At 38.2% G+C, this 19,694-nt stretch overlaps 1 protein-coding gene across 5 annotated transcripts in view; it reads right to left on the bottom strand.

Moving 5' to 3' along the window:
- The window catches only part of DST (dystonin), a 293,083-nt gene that overhangs the window by 129,630 nt on the left and 143,759 nt on the right, over positions 1-19,694 (bottom strand). For 4 of the 5 annotated variants that reach the window (XM_063389398.1, XM_063389397.1, XM_063389401.1 and 1 more), the window contains 22 exons: positions 17,254-17,366; positions 17,012-17,118; positions 16,363-16,482; positions 15,930-16,025; positions 15,723-15,850; positions 12,725-12,818; positions 12,247-12,401; positions 10,933-11,395; positions 10,717-10,845; positions 10,436-10,513; positions 10,167-10,328; positions 9,970-10,074; positions 7,978-8,073; positions 6,558-6,683; positions 6,038-6,190; positions 5,630-5,784; positions 5,328-5,454; positions 4,659-4,842; positions 3,538-3,695; positions 3,035-3,213; positions 2,725-2,863; positions 1,720-1,913 (listed from right to left, as the gene is read on the bottom strand). In XM_063389398.1, coding sequence (XP_063245468.1) covers positions 1,720-1,913; positions 2,725-2,863; positions 3,035-3,213; positions 3,538-3,695; positions 4,659-4,842; positions 5,328-5,454; positions 5,630-5,784; positions 6,038-6,190; positions 6,558-6,683; positions 7,978-8,073; positions 9,970-10,074; positions 10,167-10,328; positions 10,436-10,513; positions 10,717-10,845; positions 10,933-11,395; positions 12,247-12,401; positions 12,725-12,818; positions 15,723-15,850; positions 15,930-16,025; positions 16,363-16,482; positions 17,012-17,118; positions 17,254-17,366 — 3,261 coding nt within the window. Of the gene's footprint in view, positions 1-1,719; positions 1,914-2,724; positions 2,864-3,034; positions 3,214-3,537; positions 3,696-4,658; positions 4,843-5,327; positions 5,455-5,629; positions 5,785-6,037; positions 6,191-6,557; positions 6,684-7,977; positions 8,074-9,969; positions 10,075-10,166; positions 10,329-10,435; positions 10,514-10,716; positions 10,846-10,932; positions 11,396-12,246; positions 12,402-12,724; positions 12,819-12,964; positions 13,211-15,722; positions 15,851-15,929; positions 16,026-16,362; positions 16,483-17,011; positions 17,119-17,253; positions 17,367-19,694 lie in introns of those variants that run through there. The other variant, XM_063389402.1, reaches the window with a different exon arrangement.

Below are 19,694 nucleotides of genomic sequence, written 5' to 3' on the forward strand. Positions count from 1 at the left end.
ATGATCCTTATACTTGTTATCATGGTGTGATTTTGGTGGTTGCTCTGTGCAGAGCCAGGACTTAGACTTGATGATCCTTGTGGGTTCCTTCCACCTCAGGATATTCTATGATTCTACTTAAAAGATCATATAAATATGACCACTCAGCACTGCAGAATAAACAGAATTAAACAACGTTTTACAGTTTGACTTGGAATGAATACTGTGAATTGCTCTAGTGTTGTTCTTAAAATGCCAAAAAGAGATTAAAAAAGAGCAAGCAAAGGAATTTTTTTGCTCAGGTTTCATATTTAAGTATATTTTAAAGCTAATAACCATGAAAAAGAGAAAGGATCATGATAACTGCAGCCAATATTTGTACATACGTTTTGTATAATGATTATCAGTGTCAAGCTGATAGGAAGAAGCAGAGATAGTATTTGCAGAAAGCAGCTTGTTTACAGCTGTACTGTCACAGTTATTGCAATCTGTCCTATTTACACCAGAAGCCACTATGTATTAGCAGTCATTTTTCAGCATATTCTGTTCAGGATGCAGTCTTGGGAGGAGAGCATGTGGTTCATGCTTACTCTCTTGGAGAAATAAGAACTCTTCAGTACCTCACAAAACTACCGTTTAATCATTTATGTCACACTAGCAACTGATGAAAAATCACAGGTGGAATTTAAGCTAGTTATTCTGCAGCCAGCTTTAAATGAGTGACCTTTTTCCCATCTTCTTTCTAACTTCCAGCAATGTTAAACAGATACAATTAAACTAGTTAATTAAAAGTGAATAACTTCAATATTGCACCTGAATATATATTCACCCTTTAGAAAAGGAGGACAAAAATGTGACAGGTTGTTGTGTGAACTTTTACATCAACAGCACTATCTTCAATGTTCTTTTTCAGGCTACCTATAATGACAAACTAAAGTACATTTCAAAGGAAATAAGTTCAGACTGCACAGTGCAGAATTCCTCAACACTTGCCCATACTTCTTCCTTAAGCCTCTACAGTTCTTCTTCCTTTACATACAGGAAACAGGACTGTAGAGACTGAAGAAAAAGCATGTCCAGGAATTTCATGTATGGACGTGTCCTTCAGAAATATGGGTAGGTGTTCTGCTGTATCTCCACATCTGCATAAGAATGTGCATTCAAGCAACATCTTTCAGTATCAACTTGACAATAAAGGGCTGGATTTAGAGCACTATCTCTACTGGATATTTAAAAAAATAAAAGGCACTTCACCAAAAAGCTACTGCATCAAAATTATCACAGAAGTCAATGGAAACTAAGAACTTTCAGACTTAACACTTGAGTAATTAAAAGCAAATTAAGGTGAATCCAATCATAACTGATGAATCAGCTCATCAGTTTAGCCCACCAAACTAATTGGAGAAACAGATGGTATTTTCATAGGACTGCCAGGCATTTTGCTGGTTTGGGTTTTTTTTAATGAAAAAAGACAATTTATCTCCACTGTGTATCAGTAAGTTTCTGTATCTTGTTCATCTTTTGGAGCTTAACAGTCACAGATATTCCCAGTGGAAAAGTAAGGCAATGTTGTCAACAGCACAATACAGATCTTCATCCCAGCACATTCCAAAAACAGTTCAGAAAACTATTCAGACCTGTTTTAACATTCATTTCTGAGTGTTTTTCCTCAGAAATTAAAAAAAAAAAATCCAAAACAGTATAAAACATGAACAGATTATAATAAAAAGTCATACAAACCTATTTTCAATTTGAGAATGAACGTTCTGCCACCTCTCAGCCAACTGATCGACTTTTTCTTTATGCCAGTCAAAGTCAAGATCACGTTCCTTGTGCATTTTAAACATCTGATCACTGATCATCTTTGCCTTCTGCAGTTCATCCTCTAAGGCATGGAATGTTTGTCTTTTCTCATCTACTTCAGACCTCCATTGCTAGTAGGTGATAAAAAAGTTGTAAATAATTCCTAAATTATGACACTATTTTATAAATTAGTATTTTGCTCAAGTATGCTGTATAAATGAATCAATAAAAATTATTCAATTGAATCAATATTTTACTTCTGCTTGCTCAAGTACTCAGGTAGCACCAGAATGGGTCTGAAGCAATAAACTGCAAAATAATTCTAAGTAACAGCAATCCCCACAACACATAGATCAAAACACAGAGATCAAATGAACACGCTCACCATCTAAACTACAGCTTTCAAAAATAATTATTGGGCAGATGCCAATCATTCTATCTAGCAAAAAAGCACTACTCATAATTCGTAATACCAAAATGAGTTATATACAGCAAACAAAAAGTGCTGAACTTCAGTCTTTCCATTCTCAAAGATATCTGCCAAGCTTCCTAAGAAACACTGATTAGTACCATGAAGCAGTAGCAAGAATGTTATTGTGGTCAAATTTACATAACATAAATACATGTTTATGTTACCCTAATTATATGCTATCTTCTGAAGAGCAAAGAAAATCTTACTGCAGCATTAATAAGTGCCACTTTTGCAAGTTCAGATACTTCAAGACATTTTGCAAAATGCTTTCAACCTATCCAAATCCTAATTCTCCAAAGCTGCTTTTTTTTTTTCTGAAATGTCAATCCCAATACCACCTAAAACTAAATATACAAGCCAATGTTTGATGCACTATAGAGTGTAGCATAATGAAATCAGGTGTTACAAGACAGATAGCTTTTGTCTAATTTTTTTGACTTGCCCCTGAAAAGGCACCAGCCAGCTCTTACCTTTAATGTACCCATCAGATTTTCAATATTGTTTTTATCAGCTGTTACTGCCTCTTCTTCACACAACTTAGTTTCGTAGTGCTTTACTAATGATTCTGCTGTTTGGGTGTTCGTCAGCACCAAATTTATAGTTTTTAATCTGAAAAACAGATTCCCTGTTAACTGAACCATCAATATCAACACAACACGTCATGTCACAGGGTACCCCTTTACACAATGTTAAAATGCTAACTCCCTTTTCTTTGATCAATATTACTCATACTAACAGTTCTAATCTAAGAGAAAACTGTAAACTAAAACATGTACATACTTATCTATGAAAATGGAAGACATGGAGTAAACTTGGTTCATGTTTTGTATAACAACATTGAGTTCAGAGCGCAGAGTAGGGACTGAAGGTGAGCCAGCAGCTTGACTGAAAAACTGTTCACATTTATCTGTGATGACTCCCAAGTCATCCTTTAGTCGATCCAGCTCTTTCTTCAGTTTCTGTAAAATGGAAGGTGATTGTTAGTGCTTTCATCCTACATCACCCGATATATACTCTACATATCTCTATGAGAACAGCTCTGCCCTCCTCTGCTTCTTTGATGATGACACTGCTGAAAAAAATTGAAGAGAAATGTATGCATAGTAGGGAAATTAACTGAGTTGCCATTCACCAGCATCTTTTTGCTCACAAACACAAGCTAAATACTTGACTCCTCTTTTCAAAGTACACTGCAAACCACCCTGGCTTACACTCAAAAGTCGGGATATATTTGTTTTTTAAACAAAACTTTTCCTAGGTAAAAGACTTTCTCAAAGGCTCACCTCTTGCTCTGAAATCCTAAGCACATTTTCATGTACATCATCCCTTTCCATCGGCGTCCGGATCTGCCGTATTAACCGCTCCTCACAACTCTCCAGTCGTAGTCTGATATTTCTGACTTCAGAGATGTACAGATTGTAAATAGACTCTTCCTGCTCCTCTGTTGAACGAATTAAGGCACATGTTAGCCAGCAAAGCCATCATGTCATTTTCACCATAACCTCTCACACTTTTTAAAGTCATTGCTCTACAGGTATTTTCATGACTGACCAAAATGTCATCAGTTTCCTTTGAAATTTTGGTTAGAAGGCAAATCTTATGAACTCTTAATTTTTTTTTATTAAATCATCTTCCCACACATGAAAAATTACTACTGTGATCAGTAATTTTGTGATTCTGTGCTTCTGCACAGGCATTACCTCTGTGATGACATCGCTGAATTCAGTGACTGATTCTTTTAATCAGTGGTATCAGGGACATAAATCCTCTTTCAGCTGCACAGGGCATCATGTCTTTCCTGAAGTTTAGTGAACTTTGCTAATGAAGTAATCAGCTTTGCACTACTGTATTTCTTTAAGTCATCAACTACTCAACACTAAATCAGAAGAGCTATTTCAAGCTTCTGTTCTCACTGTATTAATACAGTGTTAATTAGAGGTAGGAGAGCAGTAACTATAGACATCCTGTGGAGCTAGGAAAATAGCTAAGACAGTTTCCTTGCCTTACAGGGTGAAAAAAAGTTCTAATTCTGTGTCCTGGTTTGGGACACCCTGGGACATTCTCTTAGGAACTCAATAAAGTAATCAAGGTGTTTTTCCAGCATTTGAAAATGAAGAAAGCAGGACTAAGCAGTGAGCTGTAATACACATAATAAATTCTTAGGTGTAAAATATTTTGTAGGATTTGTATGTTATGTAACACATCAGTATTCTTACATAGCTTAATATAGACAAAGTTTTAAAAAATTAAGAGCTTCTATACAATGCAGTTGCACACATTATAAAAATTACTCAGTTCAAAAGAACACAGGCAGTAACAATATCAGCATGATAAGAGAGATCTCAAGATCAAGAACAAAATTTTTCTCATAAGGGCATCTTTCTACTATTCTAAGCTGTTTTACCTCTTTCTGCAGACTTGAGAAGCTCCTGATAGTATTGCTTGCAAACATTAACTTCCCTTTCCAGCTGTGCTGTATCGGAGCTTGTAAAGATTTTGGACTCCTGGCTGTCTTCCACAAAATCATCAAAGCGGGACTGTAAATTGCTTAGAACCTGCTGATGTTCACCTGGCAGCATTGTCTTTATCTGCAACAGATTATAGACCCAGAACACAGTCAGCAATGGTGTGTCACTCACACAGTTCCTGGGATGCTTTTAATCAGAAAGCAATACTGATCAATTACTAAGATTCTAAAGTTAAAGAATTGAGGTTCTGAAAGCTCACTGTTCCTTAGCTGGAATCTACTTCACAGTTGATAATTTACACTCAACATAAAATCCTTTTCAATTTTTCACATCAGGAATGGCCTCTGTTAAGCCAACCCTACATCAGACTTCATTTCTCCTATCTAATACCATGCAGCAACAAACAATAGCAAGGACAAGTACGGACACTTCAAGAATTATCTCAGATTCCTCTTTTCCAACAGTAACAGTGATAAATTAGGTAGGAAAGTGTTGTTTTTGGTATTGTAAATATTATTTGCAACAGTTTGTGATCTCACACAGTTTTAGTCACCCTCTGACTTCCTAGTAAATGGCTAAGAGCCCTTACTAGTCATGACACTCACCGAAGCAACATTGCCAGCTCGAACAGCTTCAATTTCATTTGTCAGGTAATGCCAGGACACCACACTCTTCATGTTTACATGTGACTCGTGCCAAAGGGCCAGAACATTCTGAAACTGCTGTTCAATTCTGAAACAAAAACATTCCAACTTCAGATCAGGGTAATGCATGGAAATGAAAACTAAAAAGAAAAATAAACAAAAAACCCCAAACAAACACAATAAAAACTGTGAGATGTTCTTTTGATCCAAGCTTCATGTAAGTAGATTTTAATAGAAAATAAGTAGTTTTACTTTGTCCCTACCTGTTGGCTGTATCTATTGCTTCTTTGTTTGGTGGAGGAACTGTAAAGCATACAGATGGAACCATGGCCTCATTACCACTTGGGCTAATGACTTTCCATTTAGCACGATGGGAGTTGTTTGCTAATACACACTCATCATCTTTGTAAATAGTTATCTAGTATTAACAGAAAAGCAGAATAATTTGATGAGCCAAGCATTACAAAATAATTGTACAAAGCACTTCTGCAAATGCTGTCAACAAATAAGCAACAGAACAACAAAACCAATGTTCTAACCAAAGGATTTGCTCTTGTTTACTAGGGTGGAAGAAATTTACAGCCCAGCTTTCTCCAGGAACATGGTAATTAATGAAACTGCAGCTGACTTCTTACATCTGTAATTGGTTTGAAGAAATTTTAGTTTCTAACCTCAATTTGTCTATAGTCACAGATGGCTTTAATTGGAATGGATGTTTTGAGTACACAGTCAGGGTTCCTTGGCTTCAGCTGAATTATTGCCTTTGCTCTTCCCACAAGGCCTGCTACTGTGCTCTTATACTGCAAGAGTTGTTCTTTTTCTTCCTAGAACAGTTAAGAAAAGATTATGTTATAAGAGATGTCCAGAATACAGTACTGCCTCTTTGATCCTGTTATGCTTTTTTTCCCCCTGACTCCTTTTACTATGTTTCCTAAAAGTAAAACATTTTACAAAAACAAAGTATCTTTCTGAAGCCACTGTCTTCCCACATCTGGTGTTGTAAATATAAATAAATAAAGCTGTATTTTAAAGTTATGAAAAACAATAATGTATTAATAAATTCTGGAAAAAATCAGCATTTTCTCCTTTACTTTAAATGAATAATCTTAACACATTTTATATTCCACCATAACTTATACATTTCTTGTTTCATAGTAACTCCTGCTAATAGGATCCTACCAAAGATCTTACCATAGACTCCTGGACAAGGTCTTCCAGCCTATGAAGACTGCTTGATCTATCACAACTGTATTTTCGGTATATGGTATCTTTTAAATTCTTCAAATATTCCATGGCTTCTTTGGCATCGCTGAAAAACTAGGATAAAATAATTATCTGGGTTATTTTTAAATAAAAAATACAGAGTCAGCTACGTTGAAGTTTTCAAGTGCTGTCTTTTAAAAGATCCTTTTCTCATCGCTTGAAATGACCACTGCACCACACTGAGCTACTCATGATCTCATGTATAAATGTACTCTTCAAAAAGGCACACACTGTTAAAACCAGTTATTCTCGGTACAAGCTACATGCAAAATTAATTCTGCAGTTATGGAACCTACACTTAATGACCACTCTTGCAATGAAAAGAATTTATGAAGTCAATCATGCTTTCTGGGGAATTACAATTACTTTCATATAGAAAGCACAGACAAAGCCTACTATAGAAACTAGCTGCAAAATCCAGGGAACACAGCTGGGGCAAACATTTTGTGCAGGAAGGGAAATGAGCTGCCACACCTGGCAGTTCTGCAAGGGTATCTGCACACCCAAACAAGGGTCCTGGTTAGGCACGATTGGGAAGGGTAATCCCATTCTCTCCCTTAAGCTCCATTTCTTAAATCCAGAATCCCAATTTGCTCCCCCCTGTCACAAGGAGCTCAAATTGTTTTGTCCTCTCCAGTGTCCATTCCTAGCTTTGGTTCTCATCCTTCTCAGGTCAAAGGCATTTCATCCCTTCATCACCTTCCTTCCTCTTCAACCACACAACCCAGAAGACACTAAGGATTCATCCTGATAATTTAAATGTTTTAAGTGAGTAGATTTAAAAACAAACAAACAAAAAAAAACCCAACCAAAAAACTCTTCTATCATGCTCATGGCAAGTAACTTCATCATTTGCTGAGTATGTGACTGGGTGACAAAGGGATAACCAGACGGGTGTTTCATGGGATGTGTCTGCTGTCAGGGTACCCTCTGCCCTGGTTATTATTAATGCAGCACATTCCATTTTGCTTTCAGTAGTCCTGGAATACCCATCTAGAATATGTCCTCCCAGGGCCATCACTAACCACCCTCCCCGCCACATCATCCGCAGAAGCTGCACTGGCAGCAGTTGTGCACCACAGGGAGAGAACAAGGTTTCATTCTCGGGGTCTCTACTTGCAGCCGCAGCACTGAAAAAGTCTCAGGCCAGATTTTCATCTGCTGTGAACTGACATAACTGTAGTGAAGAAATAGAGTTGTGGTAACACTGTGGGAGTACAGCTTATCATCTAGTGATGTACAAGACAAATGTCAATTCTGTGAGAGAACAACTAGAGCTTTTGGTGGAACTTTTTGACTATGAGCAAAACTTAAAACATTTCATATTCTGATTGGTTTACTTTCTTACCTCAAAATATGCAGCATTTTCTCTCAAATGTTGTTCAACACAGTGGCAGAGCTGAAGAATCCAGCTCCATTGTGTCTGCATTGCAGCTCTATAGGCCTTTAAGGGAGGGAAAAGTATTTTACAAATGGAAATGAAAACTAAACCTTGCACACCTTTACAGGATTTAGGAAACACAAAAGTAATGCAGCAAACACAAACAGCTAAAATCTTACCACCTCACCCTGGAAAACTAAGCTGCAGCAAGGAAAATTCCAATTGGATGTGAGAAAGAAACACTGTCTCTACCGCATAGTCAAAACATAACAAAACTTGCCCAGAGGGACTGTGAAATCACTGTCCTCTGGCCTGGACAGAAATAGGCCAAACAAATCCCTGAGAGCACTCCAGCTCCTGCTGGCAGCTCAGCTCCTGAGGTTCCTCCAGTCTAAGCTCATCTGCAGTTCTGTGTGCCCATTTTCTCGCTCAGAATAGCTGGAGCCGTGCCCGGGAACGATTGGTACATGGAGGCAGCACTGGATCCATGGTTCCCGCCCGGCCTGCGGGGCCATTCCCGCCCAGCCTGCGGAGCCATTCCCGGCCTGCGGGGCCATTCCCGGCCTGCGGAGCCATTCCCGGCCTGCGGAGCCATTCCCGGCCTGCGGGGCCATTCCCGGCCTGCGGGGCCATTCCCGCCCGGCTTGCGGGGCCATGCCCGGCCTGCGGTGCCATTCCCAGCCTGCGGGGCCATTCCCAGCCTGCGGGGCCATTCCCAGCCTGCGGGGCCATTCCCGGCCGGCGGGGCAGGAGCGCAAAGCGCCGAGCTCCGGGGAGCCGCCCGGGCCGGCAGGGGGCGCTCTACCCTCGGGAAACTCTCCCCAAACTCGGGGGTTCGGCTCCCGTCATTCCCAGGCAAAAACAGTTTTCTCATTGTCTTCCAGGAAATTCAAACTGATGCACTAAGGCATATACTGTTCTGTAGAAAAGGATAAATTTTTTAAAGAATTTTTTTATATATATAAATATGCCAATATAGCGCCGTTGGAGACAGCATAACCTGCACAGTCACAGTGACCGTGACAGCCTGGCTTTAACAGGCGTCCACGGTGTACTTGTACAGTACACAAATAGGAACCCATTAGAACAGCCTATACTTTTAAAGAACAGAATTGCCCACATTACATAACAAGTCATTTATTATTCATAGTTGATGTCATGAGAAGGAAGGAAGGGAGGGGTTTTCTTCATGTTTCCCATTTTTGCATATGTAAACTTGTAGAGATGAAGAACAATAAAAATACATTCCCTCTGGCTTTTTTCATTCTTCTGTATTAAATCAGCTTTTATTTTTTCAGTATGTACCACCTACTGTCTGTATCTACTCTGTCTTTGAAGGTCTACACGGAAAAGTGTTTTACATTCTCCTTTGAAAATTTGTTAGGACCTTACAACAGCGACAATGATTTTTTTTCTGTAAATTGTTTACATATATAACATAGAGCTAGATTCAAGCCTGAAGTAAATCATACCACCTGGTCAGATTTTTAACATCCAAACAATTTTCATAATTCACTGACAAGTAAGTTATAAAACCAACCCTAAATCATAATAGGCATCTGCCCATACAGTGACCACAAAAGCTCTTTCTGAAATTTCTTTCAATCCAACAGGAACGAAGCCACATAAGGTTCTGTGCCCGCAGTCTGCCAGTGCAATTTGTATCAACAACTCTAGAAGTTGCATGACCAGAAACATCTGTACAGACCAATTAATTTTACAGTTTAAGGAGATTTCATCTAAATAATACAGGGTGTAACCATAACTTTATAAAAGTATTTTTACTTTTTGGAATCTGGAAGATAAATACAACAGAGATGCTGAAGAGGAAATTTTGATAGGCCCTTTCTAATTTAGGCCCTTTTCTAATTTCTCTAAGTTTGCCTTCTTTTCCCCCAAAACTCAGCTCATTTAATTCCCAAAACTTTTCCTGTTGTGGTGCTGGTTTTACAAACTTACCTCAATGGTTAGCCTGGCTGGGTGGTTTTCAAGAAGCAATTGCTCAGCTATTTCTTGTACTGATTTAATCACTTCTTCTTTTTCATCAAGTTCTCTCATTAATTCCTTTTTTCAGACAAAAAAAAAAGTTTTAGAACTCTCTCTAATTATTAAAGATCACTTAATAATTCCCTCTGAATTATATTAGTAATACATACTGCATGGTATTCCTTTTTTCTTGTTATATTGGGGTTTCTTTCGCTCCAGTCATATGCAACCTCTTCCTCTTCTTTTTCATTCAGCCATATCAACTCTCTAGTAGCACGAGACACAAAATTGTGAAGAGTATCGAGATGCCTTTCCTGATTTCTTGATGTGTTCTTTATTAAAAGGAAAAAGTTTGAAAATAATCAGAATTTAAAGCTCATCCTTATCAGAAATCATGCACAAGGAAAAGCTGAACATGGAAGAGGTATGGTTAACTTACCAAGAGTTTTGAATATTGACTCTCCAGTTTGTGCAGTTTCTCTGCATAACTGAGTTTAAGAGGGGCAGTCATTTGGATCTATATTTGGTATATGAGATCAAAAGACAACAAAAAGGTTAGATATGTTAAACCATTAGATCTCCTGATTTCATTATAAGTCTTATAGAGATCAGAAATAAAGGTAAGACTGTGAAACCCGGACACAGTTCTGAAATTCAACATTATTTTATGGGTCACCCAGTAAGAAAGTAATCAAAGAAATTAAGAACACGGTGCAGTACCTCACTGATTTTGGCTTCTTTAAGGCTGGATTCAAATTCCTCAATAGCTTTGTGGACATTTTTGTGATTTTCTAAATGGCTTTCAACACTTGGTAAATCTGAACCCCATTCTGCTCGATCAAGTTGAACCTTATAAACAGGAAGAAAAGATTAGCCATGATCTATAAAAACTAAACGGAATCATTAAAAGTGGACTGTTTCTGCAAAAATTGCTACCTGCATTTCTTCCACCCAGCTCAAGAGGTCCTGGACAAACTTCATGTTCACCTCTTCTTCTGTCAAATTCTGATCCACAAACGCTGATTTCATCAGGGGTTTTCTGATTTGCATCAGTTTGAGTGTTTGCAGAGTCCCACTGTCCACTCCTGTCACATAGCTCTGGATTAACCGCGGGGGGGTGCCTGACGGGTAAGCGGGAGTGATGGTTGGTGCCAGTCTGGAGGCCAGACCTGAGGTAAGGCCAGGTGCCAAACTGGAAGAAGTCAAAGTAGGTGTTAAACCTTGTGTCATTGCAGCATTTAGTTCAGGTGCTAGGTTTGTTGTAAATCCTGAGTTTAAGCTTTCGGTTATTCCTGATATCATCAGCTTTGTCTGCTCTGTGGTCAGGGCGTGCCCCTTGTTGTACACGGAAGAACACTCGGTCCGTAAGGCCATCAGGTCATCACGAAGTTTTGCAACTCTATTCAATTAGAATTAAAAAAAAAAGTCCCAATGAATGCTTATGACTTAAGGTTTATCATGATCAACTGAATAGTGATATGAACTTATGTTATCTCTTACACTTTAGCTGCACTTAAATATTTATAAGCAAGTATTTTTATCAGAAAGTACAGGGAATATCAGTTTATCGTTCTGTACTGATAATAAATGCCTAAATTGGGCAAAGACCAAAAAAATGGTATGGGCACCAACATGCAGTATAGACAATTCCAGGGAGCAATCAGCAAACCAGAAATCTTACAAGACACTACATGTTGCAGCACATCAAACACCTGCAGTTCACTGCCAAGGATTATGCACTTCATCTCAATCAGTCCAAGGGTGAATCCCAAAAACACTTTGGGGCCATTTCTTCATAAAACAGAATTATGCAATTTAAATGCTTCTTTCTGCCAACACTGTACACAGTGCTACACATAACCTAATGTCACCCCATTTATTACCTCTTAATACACTTACAGCTGTCACCAGCAATCTAGCCTCCATTTAAAAAAAATCAAAGTTAGTAAATTCTAAATGTATTTTATGTGCAACAAAGCAAGCTAACACTTTTGCACACAGATATCTAGTAAACATTAAATGTTAGGTCATGTTCAGGGGTTGACTTCAGTTTCATAAATAAGTACAAATCGCTCCTGTTGTCTTCAACATTTGTGGGCAATGCACCCACCAGAATATCTGGGTGATATTTTGGTGCCCAGTGACAGACCACAAAGTTTATGCATAGTTATGAAGAACTGAAAATTTTGTCCATAATGGGAATCCATATTTGGGACATTTATTTATTCATATAAACATACTGTAAAGTACCTTTGAACAAGTTGGTCTGCTTGATAGTATTTTCCATCAATAAGAATTTGGGCATCAATCACTTGCTGGCGGAGAAGATTCTCAGATTCAAGAAGATACCCAGCTATCTCTGCTTCATGTTGGAACTGGAGCCCTGACTCCAATCGCTTGGTGTCCTTAATAAACAAGAGAAAGTCATAAGCCTTGCAGCTAAAACCAAAGACATATCAGCTCTAAGAATTCCTTTTTTTAAAAAACAAACAAACTTATTCTTATCCTGGAACAATTGTGAAGCATTTAATTCATTATAGAACAACAAAACAAATGTAACAGAACACACTCTAGGCAATTTGTGGTATTTTCTTGAAGAAATGCTACCTTAACAGAACAATGAAAATAGAAATAGCAGCTATTAAGGTTGCCCTCACAAACCCTGAAGAAATGTTTGCCACTCAACTTCTTTATGAATACAGACAAGTAGAATCACTGCCTGACTTACAGACTGCAGAGCATTCCGGGCAAGTATCAGTTTGTCCTCACAGCTCCGGCTGTCCCGCTGAATTCTGTTCGCAATTTGCTGCAGCATTTCCAACCTAGGTGATGCCAAAGCATTTCAGGAAAATACATAAGTACTCTGTTATTTATATTTACAATCATATTGCATGACTTTAAAAACAAACCAAAAACCAAACAAAAACAAACAACAGCATCTAACACAAAGCACAAATGCATAAGTTACCTGTTCCCTTCTAACGTTCCATTACCAAAGCTTATACAAGATTTAATCAGCGTGGGACCACAATTAACAGAAAGGAAATTCTCATTAGAGTCTACACTGGTCCGAGTACTGGTGCTGTTGGTAAACAGCGAATCACTGCTATGATAGCTGTAACTACTGCTATTCATTTTTACATCCAGAGCACAGTTCTTGTGGCTGCTTGCATTTGCTGAAAATGAAGATAAAACTCCTGCAAAATGTACAGCTTCTAGGGACGAAATTCCACTACTGACTTTTGAAACACCTAGACTCCTCCTTTATATAGACTTCAGTATGCATATTTAAAACCCAGCAATTAATATTCTGCCAGCTCTTCAAAGGATTTTACCTGGGGCTATGTATGCTACCTTGCTTTTGGCTTCACTACCTTGCATTAAAGCTTTGCAAGTACAGACTAGGCAGCAACAATGGGGCGTCTCTAGGAAACAGACACACCAAATATTTTATTTAAGTGTCACTAAATAACTGTAAACCAAGTAAGAACTAAAAGAACCCTTTGCAGTGTCTCTCAGACTCTTCAATGCAAATTTTCAAAAAGGAGTGAAGGGAGAAATCCACACTTGAGAGTAGAGTACAAATAACCTCCTGCCTGGGCTGACTCTTTTTCCTTCAAATAGAACTGCACAATAAAACCGGGGGAATATCAGGGTTAATCAGCTCATTACAATATAATCTGAGACACCTATACACCATCCAACCTACCATCATTCCTGCACTGGCCAAGCATGCATCTTCACCTGTCCCACTACACTGTGCTCCTGAAAATTTCCCTTCATCTCCTTCCACATTCACAGCCAACTGCTTCTAGCTGTTTTGACCAGAAAATAAGTAAGAAAAATCTGATCACAACTTCAAAATTACTTTTTAACTCAGAATTTGGGCTGGGGTGATTTTTTCAGTATTTCACCCCCTGCTTTTAGGATTCCTGAACAACCACACCCATCCCATAAGGTGGTTGTTTACGCAGCAGAGCTCAGCAAAGGCACAGACACACCCCTGCAGCAATGCCAAACTCTGCTAGTTTTGCAAACCAGAACTCAGTTTGGCACTCTCCTCATTGACACCATATTAATTTTGATCCCATACACCAACTTGGCCACACATTGTCTGTTTGTGTTGATACTTTGAGATATATTCAACAGGCTTGCAGACAAAGTTTTACTACTCACCAGGTTTCAGTACTGGCTGAAGTCACATTTTTGCCACAGTCAAATTTCACCCCAGCAGGTGAAATTTCAACACCTCATAATGATGAGATGCGCTGGCAGCCAGTGCAACAAACATGGATGATGTTCTTGTGTCCACATCAATCAGTACTTTTAACTTGGTGACTGAGCCAGAATCACTTAAGGAAATTTTCTCTCTCATTTTACAGTGACCATCACATGCAGTGACTATCACCACATGACCTGTCATTTTTAGTGTGTTTACCTTTCCTGAAATATGGGAAGGAAGTCAGGTTCATGTTTGTTTATCTGTGCTCAGACCATACCAGTAAAACAGAAATAAACTAATGTCATTTACACACATTCTCAACAAAGATAATCCAGCTTTCTGCAAGTATGAACAGAATTTCTACCTGTGAAGCCAGACACTTTGCATTTGGCAGGTTTGAACAGATTAACCTACAAGACCTAGCAGGCTGTTTTTCTGCTGATGCTTTCCAGTGTTCTGCTCTGCATAAGAGGGAAAACTCAGTATTGTGTGGACAACTTCATATTCCTCTATAGGAACTCATTCCACAGTAGGGTGCTATGAATCAACACCTCCTATTGAATCTGCCATTTCAGTCATACTCTTGCTCTTGTAAGCATGACAAGTTTAATCAACTCTGACTGTCTTTGCCCTCTGACTGGAATCTCTCTTGCTGAGGACTTGCTATACAATGGTCTGGAATTCTCACACCTCGTTTCAGGTACCTAAACCAGAGAGATAGGTCAACCTGTTGTCACCAGAAAGTCAGTGACAAGATTCTCTGGGAAGTGATTCAGATCTTAGATGTCTCCTTGGGATGCATAAAGTCAAGCAGAATGAATCCAGATCCAGGTGTCTATATCTACACACAGGTAGAAGCCCCAAAAACCCTCTTAACTTTAAGAGGTTTTTTTAGTTAATGAATGGATAGCACCTGTGTCTCCCACAGAACTTAAAAAGACATACCATTAAAAAATGCTCTCAGACTGCATCAAGACATTAACCATGCTTAATATGTCATCAGTGATGTACAAAAGTGTCCCACAGCCTGCTATCATGGAGGGCTCTATGCCTTTCCACATCTAAACCCTTGGTGTGCTCTCGAGTACCACTAACTTGTTAAACAACATCTGCACAGACTTCAGCCTACAATGATGTGCACCAAAAAAAATACACATTTCATGTAAGGGATGAGTATTGTCCTTACACGAAATCAAGTTGAAATGAGGTGACATAAACCCAGCTTTGACTAACTGCACAACAAAGGTGGTTAAAAATGGGTATAAGTGCTTTGATGATCTGAGGCACAGATGCTGCTCATCACAACCTTCTGGGCCCGCCTAAATTGTTTATGTCTGGACCTGCCTCTATGCAGGTAGAGAATTTCAGATCTTGAACAAAGGCAGAAATGCTTGATCTAGAAAAATAATATGAACATTATCACTGAAGATATATGCAAATTTCTATATGCATTAAAACAACAAAAAATATATTAACAAAGCCTGTCAAATATTCAGTAGCATACCTCTCCACTTCAGGTCGAAGGGTCTTCTCTCTTTCCAGCATGGCAATAATCAGCTTTCCCCATTCTTTTTCGATATCATTTGGATGGTAGCCTTGAGAAAGTTTGATGCGTCCAAATTCTATCCAGACCTTAAAAATTCATATGTACTTGTTATTTTAAGCCACAGAAAAGGAACTTCTATACATGTCAATGAATGTTAAAACTTACCTCTAGCAGTTTATAGAGATGTTTAATTTTTGATTTATCTGTCTCCTTCGGTGGAATTTCTGTTTCTTTAAACTGTAAATATTGATTATAAAGTGCCTATAGAAACATGAAAAATAACATCAAATTTTACTTACAGTGAATATAACCTTAGTCTCTAAACCCTCTTCTAATTTTCTTCACAAGCTTACTTTTATATTGTTCAACTACAGTTCAATAAAAAACAATCTGACAAGTTAAAGATCTGCTTTTTATGCTTTTTATGTGTTTGTATGCTAGTAATGTATTGATTATACTTTGAAAAGGTTAAGGAGCAGTACTGTTCTACAGTTGCCTTGATTGTATAAATCAACAAGCACGTCATTTGTTCAAGTGTGCTTTGAGTCAGTAAGATACAGTGTAATTCCAACAAGGAGTCTAAGCCACCACACCTCACCTTCAATTCCACAGGACTGTTGGGAAATGTTCTGTCAGACATTATCGTGACATGGTGTCTGATCCACTGCATGAGGTAGTTCACCATATTCTGATATTCAACCCATTTGACTTCCACATCCTGCCAAAGCAATACCCAGATTACAGAAGAGATGAAAATCAAGAGCTCATTTCTTGCTTCAACTTTGAAGACTGAAGTCTTCACACATATAGAAAATGGATTTTGAAATCCTGCAATTCTGAGACAACATTTATTTGCACTTTAAAGATCAGATCCAAATATATGATTTCAGTCTTCAGTTCTGATCCCAAATAATTCTACTGAAAACAAAATATTTTCTAGATTAATAAATTTCAAGCTGGTAAGAATCAGAAAGGTACAATTTATACATTCACAACAGAAAAGTAGGAACTTTGACTCAATCTTTCTCCAACTTCAGGCACACTGTTTTCAGTTAAGCTCTTTGTACAAATATTTTCATGTCCATGCCATGAAATAGCTAAGACTTTAAAATCTCAGCCTAGAAAAACCATGTCAAAGAAAAGTGTGACAGCAGTCTTATGGAAGATCTAGCTAATATTCTGGATCCAAAATTCAGTATTTTATTAATGTAGCTTACACAGTGCACGAGTGCTGTTCTCCTACTTACATTTGCACTGATGCCTTCACCACCCTCTGGTACTTTGGGAAATGCATCATAAAGTGATGACACATAAGTTATTACTGACTTTTCATCAGGTGAGGAAACATCGACATCTAAAAGAGCAAGACAGAACAGTGCTTTATCACATAGTTGTAAGAATGCCCACAAATATGCTACAACCTGCAGACAGGTCGGACTTTATTGTAGTGTTGGAGGTTTTGCAACATAGCCATCTGTAGCTCTCTTACCTTCAGGATCCAGAAGTCTGGCAACACCAAGTTTTTCTGCTACAAAAAAAGCGTGCTCTAAATTTGCGAGGTTGCTTTGAACAGCAACGGTATTCATGTCTATCAGGTCCGGCCTGTCAAATAAAAACAGCAACACTTGATTACAACTCCTTACCAGTTTAAAATTACCAAATTATTGGTAAATCAAATCATAAGCATGGATGGACACAGCAATGGAGTTTTCAGTACGGAAGGATTTCACTAAAATTGGGTCAACAACCTGAGACCACTGCTACATGAGAAACACAAGCTGCAGAAAATACAATATTGGGTTCTTCAGGTACAAGCTAGTTTCCACCCATCCCTTATATTCACCTCTGTTTTCTTATGCATATTTATTCATGCGTATTGACATTGTTTTTCAACACCTTGTCCTTTCCACTGCCCTTGAGGTGATTAAATTCACTTTTGTCTTTTACAGGAGGGAGTTACTTTCTACTGCTTTCGCAAGTTTTCAGTCATTATGCATCAAATTCTTCAGCATGTGTCAGAAGCCACATAGCAATGAAGTGTAGTCACAAAAACATCACTTTAATCTTTTCTGATGAGCTTTGAAGACATCTTCAAATGCATTGAAGCCCTGCTTTCAGATATACATTGGTGCCAGTTCTCTTATAGGTAACTCTCAGCCCCATGCACTTAAACCTCCACACCTTCATCCTTCATCCATTTCCAGCCACAACACACTTGCTTTAATGGAATAATTGTCTTAAGCCAATCTTGCCTATAAATGTTTTTAAGATCCATAAGTATTATCCTGTATCAATCCTGCACCATCATCACTACTTTAAAGTCTTAAATTAATGTAACACTTCAAAACTGATATTGTCCTTCAAGTTTTCTATGTAGGAGCTGAGTTTTAGATCTCATGAATCTCAATGTATTATCTCTTGCCTCTTTCAGCACTTGGAATTCTCACAGATGTCCACCAAAAAGAAATAAGGGATTTTCAAACATGCTGAGCAAGAGCTCATCTCACTGAAATCAACTAGAGTCACAAGGGTCTGAAACCTTTTCTACTGAAATCCTACACTACTGAAAACCAACCTCACCATGAAAAAAACCTAAAACAAAACACCAAAACAAAAAGAAATGGCATACAACTTTCAGCAAACAATTCAGTTCCTAAATTTTTCTCCTTTTTGTTTCTAGAGAAACAGTCTTCTTAGTTTTACCAAGTAGAAGTTTAAAATAATTGCAGCAGATAGAAACAAATCTTTTAAATATAATTGTTCAAAATTAATGTTAACATTTCATTTGGCAGTCCCAAATTCCCTAGATAACAGAATGGTATTAACTTTGGGAAACTCAGTACAATCTTGTCTTTGAACTAACTACAAGGGCACAGTAAATAAAAATCTATTTCTTTTCAGCCACTTAGAATCTGTTCCTTGTGCTCTTTTGAAGACAAGTCATCAAGACAGATAATAACACTGCACCCATTATGCCTTGAACGAACATTTATAATAACAAAATGTAAGTGGTGCAATATAATCCTCCCGAGGCAGCGGGACTTTCCACCGCCAATATGCTCAGTGGGAGCACAATCCAGCTCACGCTGTTCTGCTCTGAATTTCAGTGCAACGAAAACAATACAGTGAAACCAGTATCACCCGTTGCTCTCAGCAGCACAGAAAATCCATGAAAAATACAGGACAATACTAGAAAAGAAAACTGAACACCCCCATCTCCTGTTTCAGCCACAATAATGGAGATGGTATGAGTAATAAAGATTGCTTTAACAGCAGTTTTGACAGGAGAATCAGATTTTTGTAAGCATTACACTGTTGCTTAGGTTATTTTTTCCTCCTGCCTTCTTTATATTTGTTTCACAGTTGATAAAAATGTCCCAAGAACAATCACTTGCACTGCCTGTTTCATTGCCAACTCTCAGAACACGAAAGGACATGTTGTAAAAGCCTTGACTATTCCCAGAAAACAAGCTGCGAGCTGCAGAGACACTGACACAATAATCACCTTTAGAATAAAGCTTTACTTTAGTTGCAGAAGAGGTAACATTGTACCCACTGCAATACAGGTAACAAAATCAATAAAAACAACTGCCCTTGCATAATAAATCCTTTTACATCAGTGCTGTGGCTTCACCACCCAGCTGAAGAAGACCCAACTCTCTGAGATGCCTCCCTACCTTTTAAACATATTTTCCCATCCCTACAACTCCTACCATTGGATTGTATTACAGTTTCCCTTTGAGAACAAGGGGAAATTGCAATGAATACTGCCATTTTCAGTTAATTATACACTTAGCACATAGTATACTGACCTAGATTAGCTGATCTATATTTATCTAAAGTCTTGGACTACAAGAAAATACTACAGAAGATAGCATTCATGTCTGTCTTGATAGCACAAGTCTTCAGGTTTTTAAAGCACAGAGGGCT

This window comes from Prinia subflava, chromosome 2, assembly GCF_021018805.1.
Source record: "Prinia subflava isolate CZ2003 ecotype Zambia chromosome 2, Cam_Psub_1.2, whole genome shotgun sequence".
In the NCBI taxonomy this organism is placed as follows: domain Eukaryota; kingdom Metazoa; phylum Chordata; class Aves; order Passeriformes; family Cisticolidae; genus Prinia; species Prinia subflava.